This window comes from Melitaea cinxia, chromosome 10 (genome assembly GCF_905220565.1).
Source record: "Melitaea cinxia chromosome 10, ilMelCinx1.1, whole genome shotgun sequence".
NCBI lineage: Eukaryota > Metazoa > Arthropoda > Insecta > Lepidoptera > Nymphalidae > Melitaea > Melitaea cinxia.
In genome coordinates, this window is record NC_059403.1 from 13551481 (window position 1) to 13572366 (window position 20886).

The 20886-nt window shown below is 32.7% G+C and overlaps 1 protein-coding gene across 1 annotated transcript in view; it reads left to right on the forward strand.

The window, feature by feature from the left end:
* The first annotated feature begins 14560 nt into the window (after nucleotides 1-14560).
* The window catches only part of LOC123657043 (homeobox protein unc-4-like), a 55670-nt gene continuing 49344 nt past the window's right edge, over nucleotides 14561-20886 (forward strand). Inside the window, exon 1 of the mRNA XM_045592641.1 lies at nucleotides 14561-14774. Coding sequence (XP_045448597.1) covers nucleotides 14561-14774 — 214 coding nt within the window. The remainder of the gene's footprint in view (nucleotides 14775-20886) is intronic.

Genomic DNA, 20886 nt, shown 5'->3' on the forward strand with positions numbered 1-20886 from the left:
TACGGGAAATCTACCATTTACAATATTAGACGTAGGTTGTTTTTTTTTATTAAGGATCGATTAAAGTAATAATAAAGTAAATAAAAAAAAGACTGGGTGAAATTTTTTTTCGCGCAGTGTCTAAATTTGTATTTAACCTTCTTTATACTTAAATTAAAAAAAAAAAACTTTTTATTTGTAAACTAGCTGCACACGCGACTTCGTCTGCGTGGAATTTAACAAAATAGTAATTGTTTAGTTCGTAGAGTTATAAAAATAATAATAACAATAAAAGTAACCTAAGTAAATAAAAATGTTAATTTGGTATATGGACCGTGTATACATCCATATGCATTTAGTAAAAAGCGGTTATTTTAATATTACAAACAGATATTCCAATTTTATTTATTTGTATAGATAACGATTGTAATCTTCAGTATTCAATTGCAGAGTCATCCGACAGCAGGTCGGTTTGTCTCACGAGACACACTCCCCGATGCCCCATAAGCGTTAACTAGCGCATCTGCGCGTATCTGGCGACTATGGTTTGGACACTAACATGAAACTTGAAGAGATTAAATATGAAGTGGCATAACTTTTAATTTTCATTTTATATCATTCAATTTTTACAAAAATATGAATAGAACGTCTTTTTAAACTGCATGGCGCCATACCGCGTACCGCCATACTTATTTGTGACTAGCTGTGCCCGCGACTTCGCCCGCGTGGAATTTAACAAAAAAGTTATTGTTCGATTCTCAGAGCTATAAAATAAATAAATAGCACCTATTTTTAACGTATAATCATATAAGGGATTTATTTAATTACAAAACAAATTTATTTATTAACTATATAAATAAATATCAATTACGGAAGTGTTTGTACAGTTGTAGATACATATATTTCAGTGTACTAACGACTGCAAAATGGATAATATTATTCTTTTCCTGTTGTATTCGTTATTACTAGGATCAGATCTATATAAAACTAATATGGCATATCAAGAGTAGAAATTTTTTCGTCTTCCTTAGAAGGACCGGACCAGACATGCCTGATCAGGACTAGATAAGGCATGTAACGCAGATGATTGGTCTGGACCTGATCAGGATGAGATGAGATTTCCTGACCGGGTCCAGATCAGGAAATCTCATCTCATCCTGATCAGCCGGTTCGGTCCAGTCCTTTTAAAAAACGCGAATGTATATTCTTGAAAAGATTGTTTAACAAAAAAAAAAGCGAATTGATATTATAAATATGTTACTTGACATAACTATTATGATATTTATTTCCGTTTATTTTTTCCAATGTATTATTTATTTATGTTTTTACTTTAAATTTTAATTGTTTTTATTTATTTTTATGTTATTAATTAATTATTATTATTAATTAAATTTTATTTATTAACTTGTAATAGTTAACTACTAATTAACTATTTCCTATTACTTACGACTGCTCCGCTGTGTAGAAATGGACTCCCTGCTAGACTGTCCTGATAACTGTATAAATACTAATTGCGCTTAAAAACATTAATAGCGCGATTCAGGCTCAGTTCACGTAATTTCTTTCAGGCTATCCTGATCTGGACCGGACCGGGTCCTGATCCAGTATGCCTTACCATACTTGATTATATTTTATATCAGGCTATCCTGATCTGGACCGGACCGGGTCCTGATCCAGTATGCCTTACCATACTTGATTATATTTTACATCAGGCTATCCTGATCTGGACCGGACCGGGTCCTGATCCAGTATGCCTTACCATACTTGATTATATTTTACATCAGGCTATCCTTGTCTGGACCAGACCTGGTCCTAATAAAGCTTGCCGGATCTGGCATGCCTCATTCTATCTGGTTGAGCCTGACCTTTTTTCTAGTCGGGATATTAAACTATAATATGGCAGTAGGTACGAATTTGACCGTATCAGCTAAATAGTAGATAGGTACATAAACCAACTCAAAAAATTTCTAACTTACAAAGATAAGTGCGAGCACGTAAGACTATAGAGACAAAATTACATAAGTTATTTAAATAATAAATAATATTATATATTTTCTTATACGTGAAATATAATTATTTACACGTAAACTTTCGTTCGAAGATATCAAATTAGTTTCCCTATAATTGTCAGTATTTAAGGCGACACAAATAATTACTAAGGAGCGAGCAACATTCCATTTATTTGCCGTAACAACTTCCAACGTACTTATTCTGTAACACTACTTCCAAGTTATTATTATATTTATATAGCACGTATTTTAATTATTGTATGTAGGGGTAAATATGTAACGATTATTTTATTCAAGGAACTAAACTTTTTTTACAAGTTTAGATAATAATGTTTCACCTTTGAGTTACGGCATGCAACAAAGTCAAAGAACCATGTCTATATTTCGCACTGCGTTAATCGCTTGTGTTTATGAATGTACATAAACAAAGCGAATGCACATAATATGGCCTACATAAATATTACAAAAAATTGCGTTAAATATAAAAAAAGTGTAAGTGTACTTATGAATACACGTAAGAAGTTATATTTCATTGGCTAGCTAAGTTCATGTTGCTAACTTCATCTTCGTTGACTATCTAACTTCAGGGTGTCGGTTTTTTGTAAAGGTGTGCGCACATCGTAAAAATTTACTCTCATCATTCTTTTCTGACGCGTCAAAAAAAAGTATAAATATTAAAATATAAAAAGTGTATAGCGAGTGTCAGCTCCTACACGCGATTGGTCACTCTCAGCGTCACACAGCATCAGTCTCACTAAGCGTCAGCAAGAATTGTTTCACCCGACATATCGCGGGCCTTACATCGTTTCTCAAGAAGTAAACTAGAGTTTAAAAAATCTTGTTATACATTAGCCCAACAAAAAATAATATACAAACATTCAAAAAAAAAAACTGCAGCAACAGAATAGTGAAATGGGGAAGTTTAAACAAAGAGAGCACGTCGAAAATAATTAGGTATTCGAGAGCATCCAGAATACTTCCCTCGAACGAAGCCACATCCCCAACCTCCCCTTTTCCCTCCCGTAGTGGGGGGAAGCTATTAAGCCAAGCCAAAACTAATTTAAATTAAATCCTAGTGAATTACCCGAGGAGGAAATTGTCGAGCGTACCCTCGATGCTCTCAGAGATGTATGCTTGTAAGAAAAAGTGGTAAAAATACAATATTTATTACCTTTTTAGTAAATTAAGTATTATACTTTATGTGTTTAGAAGTGCAATATCTATAGTGGCCTCTTGGATTATATATAAAATTATGCCAATACGTATGTATTTGGGATTTAAAAGGCAAAATGTAATATAATTTTTTTTCTTTCTTTCAAATCTTCCGGTCTTCGTAGTTAGGTTTTAGCTCAAGCACTAAGCTCATATCAACATAATAAGAGATTCAAACAAGATATTAAATTTATTTAACTCCCAAAATCAACACAAATAAATCTTGTGTATCAAATCTAAATTAAGACGAATTGGGTAGCTATTAAGACACTATTCTTTGAGGAAACTGTTGCAACATTAACTATGTATGTCAAAAAATCGAAGGTTGTAAAGGATTTATCTATCCGAGTATCCCGACTATATTGCTTGCGGGCGGCGTGGTCCGGGCTCGGGGCGCGTTATATGTACCATTTGAATATTATCTAAGTCTTCACCCCGGCCTCCCCGGGTTTAGACGAGCGAGCCTCAAGCTTAATTAATGCAAATTTCAGTGCTAACAAGATTATGAATCCGACCGCTTTTTGAGCGTACACTTAAGCAGCGTGTTACTTAAATGGCTGTATCTGCATATTAAGGGTGAAAAACTTGAATAATTTTGTACCTCCGCGTATTTTCATACGAGTTATGGTCTATTACGAAAAAAGTTGTTTGAGCCAAAGACATACGAAGGGTGTGCGTGATTTTAATACGAACATCATGAATTATACTTAAAGATGTAAATTTTACACTGAATACCTATGTATTATGTATATATAAATATGTTTCAACTTATGTTTTTAAATTTTATAGTACAGTTGTGTTACTCGTCATAAAAAAGCGTCTCCGTACAAATCTATACAAAATAAATATAATTGGAGTGTCTGTTTGTAAAATGACATTTTTTACAATTTTTGTCTGTCTGTCTGTCTGTTTGTTCCGACTAATCTCTGAAAGGGCTGGACCGATTTTAGCGGGACTTTTACTGGTAGATAGCAGATATAATAAGGAGTAGCATAGGCTCCTTTTATTTTAGAAATATTTTTATTTTGTAGCTCTGCGAGCCGAACAATATTTTTTTTATTCCACGCGGACGAAGTCGCGGGCACAGCTAGTTATAAATATTATGAAACGTCGGCGTCGTTTTATAACATACGCCGACGACTCCATAAGACCCGACTACTAGATACATAACATCAATGTAATTATCATTGTAGTACAACGTCACTAATCGAATATCTTGTTCATATATTACGTAACCATAGTCCTAAGTTATCACCATACCTATAGTATAGTAGTAGTAATAAATATATTATCGTAAACACTGTTTGTTTATTGTAATATCTACGTATCTACGTATGGTTTTTTATATACCGTCAAAATTTTCAAAGAAACCCAAATATAGTAAAGTAAACGTAAATTATATTCATGTTTTTTGTCAACCAGTCAGTGACGGTTCACAATTTTTTCGTTATGCCAAATGGATAAATTCGCGATGTCCAAGTGTTACAATAATGTGTGTATAAAGTATTTAAAATCGATTACTGGCTAGACGCGATTATCAAAAAGTTAGTTTAACCCTTCGATTCCCAGGAAGTCTGGGCGTGACGGAACACCGTCGCATCAATCATTGCAATTTTAATTTTAAATCAATTGTAGCCGCGTGCCCGCCATCCATCTTTCTTTATCAATAAAAAACATTAGCAGTGAACCGGTTAACATTGTGACGCGCGGAAATGAGAATCGTGATGTACAGTCCGAATCAATAACTTCAACTCGTTTGCGCTTTACTATTGAGTAGATTGAGAGGTCATACGCCTCGCTTTGTTAGAAAACTTACATAAATTGAAAGGAGTTTGAGACGTTTTTGCATTATTAATAAATAAGTTCATACTAGTTCTTTTCCTTAAAATGAAAAGGCTTTTGCCCAGCAGTGAAACGCTTTCAAGTTTTTATGGCACTGTCTCTATATCTTATTGTTTTTGGGATCTCCACGCTTTAATTTTTTTAGATCATTCTGTGAGAATACGAATGGGACTCTTAAATTTTATCCTGATAGTGTGCGTTTTTGCACACTTGCTTGGACAAAAAATTTAAATGTAAATTCGAACAACTATATTTGAAACATTTTTACATCTATACTAATAAATAAAATTGGAGTGTCTGTTTGTAATAATAACATAACCGCTTTTTACTAAATGCACGTATACACGGTATATACACCAAAATAACATTTTTTACAATTTTTGTTTGTCAGTCTGTCTGTGTGTTTGTTCCGGCTAATCTCCGAAACGGCTGGACCGAATTTGACTGGACTTCGACTGGCAGATAGCTGATGTAATAATAAGTAACTTAGACTACTTTTATTTTAGAAATTTATTTATTTTATAACTCTGCGAACTGAACAATGACTTTTCTGTTAAGCTCCACGTGGACGAAGTCGCGGGCACAGCTAGTAGGTAAATAACAAACAGTATCAATATTTTCGCACTGACTGTACCTATTACGATTTTTTGCTGAAACGATACTAATTGAAAACGTTTTTTTAACTCGTTCTATTTTAATAAAATGGTCACGATTGTAATTGTCGATGTAACGAATGATCTTTTTGTACGAAACGTGATGTGTTGAGATTTGATCGTAGTGTTGAGCGTTTAGGCGTATAAATGAAGATTACTTATTCATCAATTTTTGCTTTAAGTAATATTTATTAGTAATAAAATAAGCAGAATAGATATTTAAATCTCCGACGACTCAAAATCAGAAATCTCTTTGATCTGTTTAGAGAACTAGGTAAATAAGATGGTGATAATTATTAGAATAATTAGTAAGATGTACTTCCTCAGTCAGGCTACTTCGGATTTTGAGCAAAATATTGTCTACTACCTGAGCCTGCGTGCTGTGTGGTTACGGCAGTAAAGAATATAGCCATCCCCTCTCTTTTCGTGAGTGTCGTAAGAGGCAACCAAGAGATAGCACAGTTCCATTATCACCTTGGAACTTAAAAAGCCGACCGATGGCGGGATAACCATACAACTTCTGGCTTTGAAATACACAAGCCGAAGACGGGCAGCAGCGTCTTTGGTGCGATAAAGCCAGCCCTGTGGTCACCAACCCGCCTGCCCAGCATCGTGACTATGGGCAACACACACGAGTTCACGCCATTTTTGGCGAATTTATGGAGACCAATGTCGAACAGTGGACTACGATAGGCTGAAGTAAGTGAGTGACCTGAGCCTACCATGAGGTAGGCGTAGCTATGAAGCTGCTCCTCTAGGCTACTCAGGTAATAATAGTATTTAACTTTGCATTGTGATATGAGTAAACTCACCACCACTCCTCTATAATAATATAATTTTTATCACCACAAACCCAGAATTATTGCCATGTCTATCTATCGTGATACATTTATTAAGTTATTTTTGGTATTTTCTGGTTCCATCACTTGAAATTATACCTTAAAGTGAATCCAATTGCTCTTGGAACTTCATAACCATCAATCACGCGTTACAAACTGGGACATTTTCTGACGGCTAGTCACATCGTATTAAAATAAGAATAAATGTATTCTCAGTTTATTTTAGACTAAATGGCGCTCGCAGTTTTACTTGTTGAGCTGCAATGGTTTTTATTTTGTTGATATTTTATTTACATAATTTTATCTATTTTTTTTTTCAATGGTACAAGAAGTTCCCAATGAATAACATAATTTTTTTTTAAAGTTTGAGTCAGATTGAGTATTTGGATAACAAGTTAAGGAAAAAAAAATTATGTATAACTACACAAAATCACTACAAAACATAAATCATTTTTTTCATCTAAAATCTAGTTAAAAAAGATTATTACGTAAAATAAAGAGATTGTTCATCTTTAACTTTGATTAACGCTGATCTTCATAATACCTACATATAAATATTAATAACTATTTATTATTACCTAAAATAAAGAATAAAGTCAACATAATACACACATCTTTTCTTTCAGATCTCTCATTATTTAACATCAACATTCCTCAAATTAAAACGAACATCTCACTCTCGAGCGGCTGAAGTATGAGAGAATGATACATCAATAAAACAACTAAATCGCCCATTCAAGGCAGACAATAAACGCTTCGTGTCTCGACGTAAGCCGCGGCGTAATGAGGAGTAACGGCGAACGTGCATGGGCTACCTAATGTGCTAGTTGAGATGGAAATACATTAACAGGCTAGTAAGAAAGAGATAGATGTTAAACAAACTGAATTAGAGATGGATGGTATGTTTGTTAAGACATTTGTATGTTTGTTGTGATTTAAGAGAGATCGTACTCTGATTGGAGAAAACGTAGGGTACCTACTTAGATTGGTGGTACTTTCACGCAGCTTCAGTTATACGCTGCCGTAAATAAACATCGATATATAATTACTAAAGATAGTGTTTAAAAATTTATTCTGAAAAATAAAAATTCCTTACAATATTAAGTAGATATATATAATTTTTTATAACTAGCTGCCAGGACAGACTGCATTCTGTCAAAAGTTAATAGAATTTTTTTTAATAAAACCTTCCGTGAGCCTTAACGAACATAAAAAAATAAATAAAAAAATTAGCCGAATCGGTCGAGCCATTATCGAGTTATGCGCTTAGCAGCATTCATTTTTATTTATATACATAGCTTGAGTAGGTATTTGTAAAGATTAAGACAGTTTTCACAATTGGAAGTAAGTACAGTATAAGTACAGTTATAATATACAGGTATTATAATTTAACAAAGTCGCTTACCGCTGCTTGTCCCTATGTATGCTAACATCTTTAAAACTACGCAACTGATTTTAATGTGGTTTTTTAAATAGATAAAGTGATCCAAGAGGAAGGTTTATATGTACAATACATGCATAATATGGTAGAAGAACACTAATAATTTTTAAGGTTTCTAACGTATCTTTTGTTGTTGATAGTATCAGCATTGCACCCGTGCGAAGCCGAGGAGAGCTAGTTTCATATAAATGAAACCAAGAGATTTATTAACGTGGATAAAAAAATAAGTCCATTTAATTTTGTGTTATAGTCGCTGAATTTTCAAACAGAACGTGGTTTTAAAAATTCATCTCGTGTTCAACGGTAAAAGAAAACTTTGTATAAAACTGGTGTGTGAAATAAAGTTTGTGTCTGAGAATAGTGCAAATGACACGAATCTATACAGAAAATAATTAGAAATTAATATTTCTAAAATCAATTTAAGCATTTTAAAATAAAATAATTTACATGCGCAAGTTGTATACCTACAAACATAACCTACAATATGCAACCTACATTCATAAATATATATAGATATATGCAGATTAACAGTGAAACAGCGTAGCTGGTAAAGCTGCGTTCATTTTGTATTTAGGAAATAGGTGTTTGAAAAGATATCAGAATATATACGAAGAGCTACAGCATAGAAAAAGTTTGTAAAAACTTCTGGCATAAAATGACGTGACTAACAAAAGGAAACAAAATAATTCAGAAATTGTATAAAGAAAAACTCCGCGCGTGACGCCGTAATCGTTTGCCACTTCATTATAATATTTCCATCTACAATGTAAATTGTTTCGTAACTGTGTTTATTATAATTCGTCGAAAACAATAAATTTTATTTTTTGCTATTTACATTGTAACAATACGCAGGCATTAATAATAATTAACGAACTTACACAAGAAATATGTTTCCCGGTTGGTTTTTTCGTTATAAATTAAGTTTAATGAACACATTCGTTATCTAAATCTATATATTTTGCATGAAACATACAAAAAAATATACGCTTCTTAATTACGATCATAATTTATAAAGATGTATCAATATATCTTTAACAGATACATAAGACTGTAAGAACATTTAATTTTGTCTAGAAAGCTACTTAGTATTAATCAACAAGGCAGAATGCTTAATAGTACCCACCTAATAAAGTAAAAGTAAGAAAATTTGTCATTTAATTAATAAAATTGTAATTCTTCTTACGAAAGTAAACAGAAAACTTTCTTTATCACTCTTATAGTAATAGTTATTTTGTACTACCACCTTGGAACTTAAAAAGCCGACCGATGGCGGGATAACCATTCAACTGCTGACTTTGAAATACACGCCGAAGACGGACAGTAGCGTCTTCGGTGCGACAAAGCCAGCCCTGTGGTCACCAACCCGCTTGTCAAGCGTGGTGACTATGGGCAAAACACATGAGTTCACGCCATTTTTGACGCGAACTTGTGGAGGCCTATATCCAGCAGTGGACTACGATAGGCTGAAGTGATGAAACATAAATAAAACTATTTAGGTATATTAATTGATACTATTGCATCATATAGGTGGGTATATACCTAAATATAAATAAAAATTTTATGAATAATTGAACTAAGAGAATACTTGGGATAGGAAAGGGGTTGATGTTGTTACTTACAAACTGTCGAAGAATATATATAAGCGACATTTTGATTTTCTGTAAAAGAGTTACGTACCTACGAGTATACCATTACCTGTCTCCATATAATTGGTCAGTAGGCCACTTCGCCGTTTTATTTTTTTTCAATTTCCAAAAAAGTAGTTTATATAATTCTCCGATATTTAATTTACTTTTTTACCGTAATGTCTAACATTCATTGGGCGGTGTAGATATGAAATATAGGAATAAATGTAAGAAAAGAAAGATGCCTACCTGATATGTAGAGGCATGAATGCGGCTTATGTGCAGTCACACACAAAGATTAGCCGATGACGTCTAAACATGTTTATACGTATAACTAGTCACCTATATTATGTACTAAAAATAATCAAACAACATTAATTTGAACAAACTCAAAAATATTCCACTACACACCGAAATATACATACCTACATAGTTTGACATTAAATGTACAGAGTAAGTTACTCGATTTACCATAGTCTGTAAATTACTTTCGCCGATTCGGTTAATATTTAGAACAATTGTTTTTATTATTAGATGTACTTTTTTTAGATGTACGGTAAACTGTATGCAAAAGTGTGAATGAAAGCAGAATAAATGCAGTTGAGATGAGAGCGTTAAGAAGTATGATAGGAGTTAAACTGAGTGTCAGGATAAGAAATAGTGAGATAAGGAAACGTTGTGGTCTGAAAGAAGATGTAGTGACAAAAATTGAGGAAGGCTAGATGGTGAATATGCTCAGATGGTTTGGCCATGTCGAGAGAATGAGTGAAGAACGATTGACGAAAAAAATGTATAAAGCGAGTGTGGATGGAAGGGTTGGAAGGGGTAGACCTAGGCGGATGTTCCGAGACCAAATAAGGGACGTCTTGAAAAAAGGCCAGGTCAAGAGTACCCTAAACCGAAGAGCGTGTATGAAGGGAATAATGAAAGTGGACGCAGCGACAGAAGTATGTAAGGATCGTAGCAAGTGAAAAGAAGTGGTCTCTGCCTACCCCTATGGGAAAGAGGCGTGATTATATGTATGTACTACAGTTCGTCTGTGGTAACAATATATTCCTGCCACGTGTAAAACAGACGAGGTCAGTAGGTTGAAGAAGATATGTTACGTAAAATGTTGAAGATATGTAAATACAAGTTGATTAGTAGAACTAGTGATTTTATATTTCATATTATTAATTATTATTTTACTAATTAATACGAATAAAACAAAAACAAAAATATTACAATTTAAGCGTTAATAATTCTAGTGTCGCGTACGTACTGTAATTAATTGAAAATTCATAAATAATAACTTTCTATCACGCCTGACTAAGTACCTGGTCGTAAGTAACTCGAAATGTGTATAGTCATGAAAAGTTAAATAATATAAAGAAAAATACAATGGAAAAATAATAACGCTTTGTGAAACATTTTAAATTCAATTGTAAATTCGTTTTTTGTATTGAAAACACTTCATATTAGGTGTAGATAAGTATTTTTTTAAGTGTGGGATAATGTATATATATATATATATATATATATATATATATATATATATATATATATACATATATATATATATAATACAATGCATTTAAAAGCAAAAATATTTTTTTTTTTTATAAATTATTCGTCACTATAAAGATACATTGGTTCATACGAAATGTGTTAGGAGGTATTCTAACAGTAGTTGAATTTAACTACGTTAGTTGAAGTTTTGTAACTAAATAGTCGAACGTTCCAGCAAATATTATTGGTTCATAAGGTATATACGTTTATATAAATCAACGTATGCACAGTACAATCAGAAACGTACAGGGATCGAACTAAACATCGCTAACGCGTCACCTGAACGCGCATCATAGTATTGAGCTTTTTATCTTAATGGCAAACCTGTCAATTGCCAATTCATTTTATTTGGTCCCCCAAATTCCCCATGACATTACCAATCGACTATTTGACTTGACTATTGATAAAGTGATAAAAAAGGATTTGACTATTGATAAAGTGATAAAATCACTGTATTGCTTTGTCATATCAAATATTGTTCGTAATTGAGCCCTCGATAAACATTATTTTTTTGTTATATCTAGGTATGAATTAATACGTGAATTAAAAAGTTTGTACCCCTTTTTACGAAAATTGCACGTACGGAGGAGTATGAAATTTCGCACACTCATAGTTTACCTATATAAAGGAGGAGTGCAGATTGCAAATATTTTTTTTAAAACTATGCATAAAAATACATTAATACACACTAAGTATTTGACTCATACACACACATGTGTATACTCTTTTGTTTAATGTTCAAACTTATAATTTAAATTAATTATGGTCGAATTTCGATCACTAAGTGACCACTAGTTTTAATAAAATTACGCTGTCCTAGAAATATACCTATTATGTAATTACTGTGCCCGCGACTTCATCCGCGTGGAATTTACCAAAAAAAGTTACTGTTCAGTTCGTAGAGTTAGATAATAAATAAATTTATAAAACAAAAGTAGCCTAAGTTACTCCTTACTACATCAGCGATCTGCCAGTGCAAGTCCCGTCAAAATCGGTTCAGCCGTTTTAGGGATTAGCCGGAACAAATAGACAGACAGACAGATAGAGAAAAATTGTAAAAAACGTTATTTTGGTATATGTATCGTGTATACATCCTTATGCATTTAGTAAGAAACGGTTATTATAATATTACAAAGAGACTCCAATTTTATTTATTTGTATAGATAGGTAAATAAATGGCAGACCTGTCAGGTACCTGTTTTAGAGTCAGGTTTCTTGGTGTTTTAAATATATGTACCTATATATGTATATACTTATGTGGTAGTCTTTCGGTATTAAATTTATATTAATTTTATTATTAATATATATAAATAAATTTATATTAATGAATATTATTCAAAGAACGAATTTAGAATTAATGAGAGGTGTTTATGTGTGCCAAATTAGGTACATAAGAGAGTTCGGAAAAAATATAATTTTGGCAATGTACTTTATTTTTTGTAGATTAGTTCATAATTTATTTAAATTTCTTATTTCTGTAATGCCTATTTCAATCACATTTGTTATGTAGATACATGTAACGTATAAAAATATTAGACACGTAGGCAATACATATTTTAATCTAATTTTTGTCATTATAATGTTAAACAAGAAAGAAAAAAAAATAAAGAAACAATAACCGAAACAATACACAGAAAGTTCGAACAGTAATCTTAAAAGAATATCTAAGCTCGTTCTAATTAAAGAGTAATTAAATTCGCGGAGAGAAAAAGAGAGCGCGACATTTAACTGATACTAATAAGATCGTCAAACAATTACGGTTCATCCGAAGCGGAGCGAGAGGGAGATATACACCCCTCTCGCCCGACCGCACTCTCTATTTAACTTTTAATTTATACTCATTCCTTTATATCTTTTATTGCTTCGCCCATCGCAACTCCTAATGCGCCCGAGGTGCTCCTCACACTAATTAAATTCATGCAACACTAAGCTTTTTGAACACCCCTGTAAGGGGCCGCCCACTGCCCCCTCCCCGGGCGGGCGGCCAATGGGCGCGCCGGGCGGCGTGTGACAAAGGGAAGAGGGGCGTGGAAGCGGTACAGTCAGTGTGAGATTTCTGATAGAGCTGTCACGTCGTGTCCGGGCGGGTCGTTACGCTGTCTTGACATATTTTATTATTATTTATGTCAATTAGGTTATTACTTTTTTGTTTAATGGAATAAGGAATCGCTTGTGAAATTGATTGCCTTTCGGTCGCTTATGATTCATCACTGTCAGGAATATATTTTGTAAGGTGTTAATTTCGTATGATTGATTGTTGTGGGTCATTAAAGTCCGGCGCAATCTAGTTTTACGCAACACTTCTATTGTGCCGCTTAATAATCTCGACTCTATCTTCTATTTTTAAGTTATCTGTTGATTAGCCTGTCAAATTAGCGATGGATGAATTCCTTGATATTACTTTACTAATTAGATACTTATGAGGTCTGTTAAATGCACTTTCTATAGTACGAGTTCAACATTTTATAAAAACTTTTTATCTAAGTATAAAAGAGAAATATATTACACAAATGTACAAATTCTTTAAATAACTGAAAATAATACAACGTTATAAATTGCTAAAGTTTTGTTGATAAATGATAAAATATTTGTAATAAATTTGATAAAAGAATAACAAATTGTTTAACATAAATACTATAACACAGGAATAATATAATAGGTATCTATATAAATTAACTCAAAGCTCATGTAACATTAACAAGGAAGATGTTGAACCCACTACAAGTTCTCTCGCTTGTAAAACATAAATTTAGACATTGAATAATATTAGCTATTATTTGAACTGTTGTAACTGTAAGAGAATACGAGTTTACGAAACGTTTGGCGGCAACAATCTATAACATAACGTCTTGCCGATTATCTATATGTCTCACTGTAGCGGCGCGCCATGCGGCTAAAAAAGATTATGACGGCCCCGCAGCCCGTATAAACGTACGACGGCCTTATAAATCCACTGAATAATAACTAAGCGAGCGATAAACGACTCTACAACTAACGGCACTGAACTCACATCGGCTCGATCGAGATCGCTTCCTTCGATATCGTTAATTCCACGTATGGCAAGCCTTAATTTATGGCCCTCTATTCGATACCCATCTGTAACCGACGGACATAAGGTTTAATATTGTTTAGCCGCATCGTACGTTGTACTGTCGGAGGAATAAATCTATAATATGAAAGAGGCGGGGAATTAATTTGTACACAGGTGGGGGTAGGGGGGCCGACGCTCCGCCCTGCGCCGGGCGCGCCATCTCAGTGCCGGGCTGAGCGAGCCGCGCGAGCACACCGTCTGACCGCGATGAGTGCGATCGAGTAGCGACAGTGTTTGACTTGCTGGAATTGTGGTGTAATGACTAAGAATGCTCGCGGTTGGTGTCAGTAGTCGATAGTCAAGATATCGAGTGTCGAGAGTATGGTGCTGGAAGGCGGGTTGCCGGCGCCGCTGCAGTTGTATGCGGCGGCGGCGGCGGGACTGGCTCCGAGGCCGGCCTGGCCGCCGTTCCTGCCGTTCTTTGGGGTTCCGCCACCCTTCCTGGCGCGACCGCGGTTACCGCACCCAATGCCATCTCGCGCGCCCCATGGGCCGCCCAGCGAGGATTCCAATGAGGACGGCGGCAGCAGTAAAGGTAAGGTCAACTTTTTGGTGTTAACAATATAACAACTCATAACAGTAACAAAGCCTACCACAATTATAAAAAAAATACGGGTATTAAATATACAAACAAAAAAAAAGTGGAGGTCTTTAAAGAAGATTTTTAAAAAATTTCAGGTAATTTTGTTTTAGAATACCATGAACAATATAAATAACTTTACATATAGTTTAATTATTATAGAGATTGTGATGAATTTTACCAATGTTAACAATATAACGATGATTTTTTTAAAGATATATTTGTATTAGTTCTTTTACCTTCTTATAAGTTTTATATAATTTATTATAATAACAATGACAATATTCCCAATAAGACCAATGATAAATTGTCGTTGCATGTAGAGTCGCTGTCTGTTGTATATCAACATCAATCAATGCAAATTAAAAAAGTTAAATTTATGGAATGTTTTTTTTTTGTAAATATTTTGCTTTAGATACATAAGAAACTTACTAGATACTTCATATTTAGTATATAGATATCCTATACTCGGTTTCAAAGTACATAGTTACTAAGAATAGTGTAAATCACATGTTTTGCCAAAAAAAAAAAAAAAAACTGTTTAAACCCAGAAATTAAGTGAAAAAAGAAATTTGGATAGATTTAATTGACAAAAAATTAAATATAATAAGCTTAAACTTGGCAAACAACTGCTTTACTAATTTTAATTCTTAAGAAAAACAAAAACTAGATACAATTAAAAATTATTATTTAATACTTCACACATTTATGAACACAAAGTATCAAGTAAGAACTAAGAAATTACTAAATACTTTTTACTTTAAATACTAAGAAACTTACTAGATACTTTAATATAATAATTTTTATTTATTTTTTTTAATTCAAAGGTTTGTCATCTTTATGTAGACAAACGCATATAACAATAAGAAATAAGTATAAAATAATTTGTGTGTGAAAAAACGAAAAAATAGTCAAGTAAATACGCATTATTAGATATAACTTGACAATGACCTTTTTCCATTATAAAAAATAATCGAAATCGACCCAGCCAGTCAAAAGTTCTAAGGAATTCACAAAAAAGAAAAATACCTACAATCAAATTGAGAACCTCCTTCATTCTAGAAGTTCGATACTGTAGTAAATAGCTTCAAATTAACAAATATATATTATTTTTAACGATTGTTACAAAGTTACAAAATTCATAAAATTAAACACTACAGAAAAAAATAGGTTATATATTATTATAGATTAGATAAACATAAAAATAACATAATAAGCTACCTATTTATTTGTTTACCTTTTACACCTTTTTGTACGCTTTATACCTGCACAATTATTTTTAAAGATAATAAGCTCAATGTTCCCGCCGGAAAGCTTAAACTAACGAATGTAGTATTAAGTATGTAAATAACAATTGAAAGCTTAAACACGATAATTGTATACCTAAATATTAATATAGTAGTGTGAGGTAGGAATTTAAATAAACTTCTTGCTCAAGTTATAACATTGACAGGTAAGAAATACTTTTGAAGTAATGAACGGCTTTTAGATTTTATGCAAGTTATTTCTTTTTTAGTTAATTTAATATTAAAAAAATATGCCTAAGTCAAGTTTAGTTAACAAAATCAATCAATTTGTCAAATAAAATCTTGGCTTCTCTTGCGATTTTGGTTGCTTGAAATTTTCTGATTTTTAAAACATTACCTATATTAGATTTATGATAGATACATTCCAATTTTGAAAGAGTAATTGAATAAATTCTGATTTTTAAATCATAATATGATATGAATGACAGTTTAACAATAAAAATATATAGATATGTATACCTAAGTTTTTTGTGTTAATAAGTCAGAATACTTTTACCAACTTATTATGTGTGTAGTACTATGTTCTGTCTCTTTCTTCCAAAGATTTTATGCGCTTTAAACTAACATTTTATAAACGTAACCTGTAAGTGTCAAGTTGATTTAGGAACTCTTGAGGTGTGTTGTTAAAAGACGTTTATGACAGTAACTTTGGTATACTATTATTGTTGGTTTATAACTACATTTATTCAAAAATAAATAAAGTTAAAATAAGCTTTATATTTGATAAATATGCGACATTCTACAATCAAAACTAATTATTAATTGTCTACCTATATTAATCACTACATAGTATAAAACAAAGTCGCTTTCTCTGTCCCTGCACATGTATGTACGCTTAAATCTTTAAAACTACGCAACAGATTTTGATGCGGTTCTTTTTAATAGATAGATTGATTCAAGAGGAAGGTTTATATGTATAATAACATCCATTAAATAGTGGAGAAATACTGTTATTTTTGAGTTTTCTAATGTGATGTCGTAAATAATAATTTTTTTTTCGCTTAAATAGCAAACGCAGGCTGAACCCTACGAGATTTATCAAAATAATGTACTAAGTATTGTACACATTGAAAAGGTCTACAGAAAACTCCGCGATGGTATATATCTATCTCTTATGGATATCCCACAATAACATTTTTTTGTCATTTACTTTTTACAACAAATAATGGCTAATTTTCGAAGCGATTTTAACCAATACAGCATTAATCCTTATCCAATTAAATTCCTTAAATGTATTTTTTATTTAATATAGATCTATATGGCCCTTTACAGCATATGATTTAAATGATTATTTTCGAAGATATTACAGATTTAAAATCGCGGTACGTAACGTCTGCGGCGGTTCCGGCCGGCTTTTACTCTTAAGTTAACGCGTGCGGGCCACGGGCAGTAATGAATAAATCAAAACTACTGGATCGATTTTAATCATTTTTTCAGTGAATGACATAGGCTATAATTATATTTTATACCCGTGCGAAGCCGGAGCGGGTCGCTAGTGTAACCTATATATTAATGTAACCTATATATTTATGTAACCTACATATTAATGTAACCTATATTAATGTAACATACATTTTAAAAAAGTCGTAGTTTAAAGTCGCTCAACGTGCAATGGAACGGGATATGCTTGGGGTTTCCCTCACAGATAGGATTAGAAATGAGACTATCCGCGAAAGCACGAAAGTAACCGACATAGCCCACAGAATTAGCAAGTTGAAGTGGCAGTGGGCTGGTCACCTGTGTCGCAGGACCGATGGCCGTTGGAGCCGTTGTCCTGGAGTGGAGACTGCGTCTTGGAAAACGCAATGTGGGACGTCCTTCGGCCCGCTGGACCGACGATCTACGTAAGATTGCGGCTGTGGCTGGATGAGGATTGCGGTAAACCGGGATGTCTGGCTCGAACTTGGGGAGGTCTATGTCCAGCAGTGGACTGCGACTGATACTGATACATAAAAAATATGTTTTAATTTTTATAATTGAGTAAAATAGCATTTTAGTTATTTTTAACAGTCAATTTTATATTATAAACGCAATGCAATTTTTATCAATTTTTATATTTACCTTATTGTAAGATATATTCAAAGATTTCAAAAGTAGAGCCCACTCTATATTATTTGCATGTCGAGTAATAACCATAAAATACGTACCTAAAGTTCAATCTCTACATGGCCTTCGCAAAATAATGTGGTGTTGTGAAATGTATAGAATACACAGAAATGTATTTACATTTTTATTTGACCACTTTATAAAATTTACTGTCGTCACGATATCGACGTAAGGCAGCTAAACACGCTTATAAAACGATAAAAATGATTTTCAATCTGTTAAGATATATTGTTCTAACTGGCTTTCCACTGCGGATCGCACTTGTGGACTATACGATTTTGACCGTTTTGTTTGTTATAATACAGCATTCGTCACTCGGTGATCTGCCAGCTACGCTAGCTTTCTACCGTTAAATGATTTTTTGAAAATCGATCCATTAGTTTTGCGTTTGCCCATTACAAACAAACAAAAATCAATTTTTTTTCTGTATAATATTAGTGTAGATTACTTCAGTGCTTATAAAAAATTGGCGTAGTTATAACTATAGATACACTTATTATGATAATAATTAAAACAGCACTAATTTTTGCTTCGAAGCAAAAAAGTTTTTATAAGAATTTCAAACAATAAGACCTTTTCTTGTAAATGATAACAAAAAAATCAATCAATTACACGCAATTATACCTGCTTTGTATTGTCACTGTAAATCGAATTGCGATGAAGCATATTGGTATGAACTGAGGTCACGCAAGGTTTGGCAATTTTTGAACCACTGTGAGTCATTCGACTGTAAGTCTCAATGCTACGGTATATTGTATGATTGTTTATTATATGATTTGAATTATTTTAGTGTAAAATGATTTAAAAAGTGAAAAATAACATAATTTAAGAAAATTATTTTGTGAAATAATTACAATAATATATATTAGACAGAAATTAAACGTAAAAATATTTGTACGCGCATAATTCCTTACGACTGCAATAAAGTGAAAATTTATTTTCTTTATTTACAAGACAAGGTTTGAATGAATGAAATTTAAAAAATATCGGTATATTCGCGAAAAAAATAAGGTTATTACGAAATTCGCCGGGTCATCTATTTATTTTTATACAGAATAATAAAGTAAAAATTATCTTAACCACAAAATACGTCTTATTTCGTAGTAGACTACGGTATTCAGTTTTTTGAAAAATCAAATTTTTAAATTCAGAAGGTAGCGTGACTCATGTTGTATTTAGTGATAGTACTTGTTTTCATGTCAAAAATTTGAACTTCTTTGTTTACTACTCGTATTGTCAAAGTGAAATAGTTTAAATGTTGAAGGGTATAGAATATTAAATATTTTTAAAAAGCTTATACTCATAGATTAATCTTTGATAACAAGCTTATTGAATGAATATTAATAATAAAAATATAAATAAATATATATTCTTATTGTTAATATTCATTTCTGAAATTCATCGAATCCTTGAACTCATAATTTATTTTAATTCATAGTTACTACTCACAAAACATAAAATGCAGTGGTACTTCTAGCTAATAACAAAGATATATGAATAATTCCAATAACAAGTGGAAACTGGGAACAGAAATCATTATCAATTGCGGTTACATACTAGCCTATTCCTATCAATAGTTTGCGGTGTGCTTATCAATTAATTGTTTTTCTATTGTTGAGCTTTTATCAGTTTCGCTGTCATTTCCTTTGAGAAAATAGATATAAATAATCTACATAATATAATAATGATATTAAAACAACATAGTTATTTCCACCTTCTTTAAAATAACCGGCCCGTCGGTTAAATTAGGCGTGAACAATCCTTTGTGTTCATTCTATGTAGGTTTTGGGTTCGATTCCCGCTCCGACGCTTTTTTTAAATACAACTAGGTCGGCAAACAACTGTACGGCTCACCTGATGGTAAGCGATTACCGTAGCTTATAGACGCCTGCAACACCAGAACCATTGCAAGCGCGTTGCCGGAGTAACCCCCAATCCCCTACAGGAGCTCTGGTCACCTTACTCACCACAGGAATACAACACTACTTGAAAGCAGTATTATTTACCCGTGATCTTCTGTAAGGTCGAGGTACTTCCCCAGTTGGGCTGCTCCAGATTTTGAGCAGGTGATTTCCTGCTGTGCCCTACCTCAGTTAATTAGTTCTGTTAATTCTGAGTTCTACATATTTATTTGTATACTAGCTGTGCTTGCGACTTCGTCCGCGTGGAATAGTTACTACGTGTTCAACGTGATTCTTTAAATTGGCATAACTTTTTTATTTATGAACCGATTGACATGAAACTAATACTAAAGGCTGTGAGGTTTACCACAATATATTAGTGAAAACCACATCTAAATCGGATGGGGCGTTTCTTAGAATAGCGTGCACAAACGCACAGACAAATAAACAAAAATTTTCCCAATAATATTTTTTCTCATATATCTTCCATGTACAGACAGCGATCCGTTACATTTTTATTTTATGTATTGATGTGTGTATTATTGATGTGTACATTTATTACTAAAATATGTGTAGCATCCGAATTTTACCTAAAATACAGTCAGATATATTAAGCTATTAAATTGAAAATTCTGATGAAAATATTAACTTGTATAATAATACCTAGTTACCTATGTCATATTATTAAAATTTTCAATACTTCTTAAAAATTATTTTGTGATAATAGTTAGATATATAAGTAGTAAATAGTGA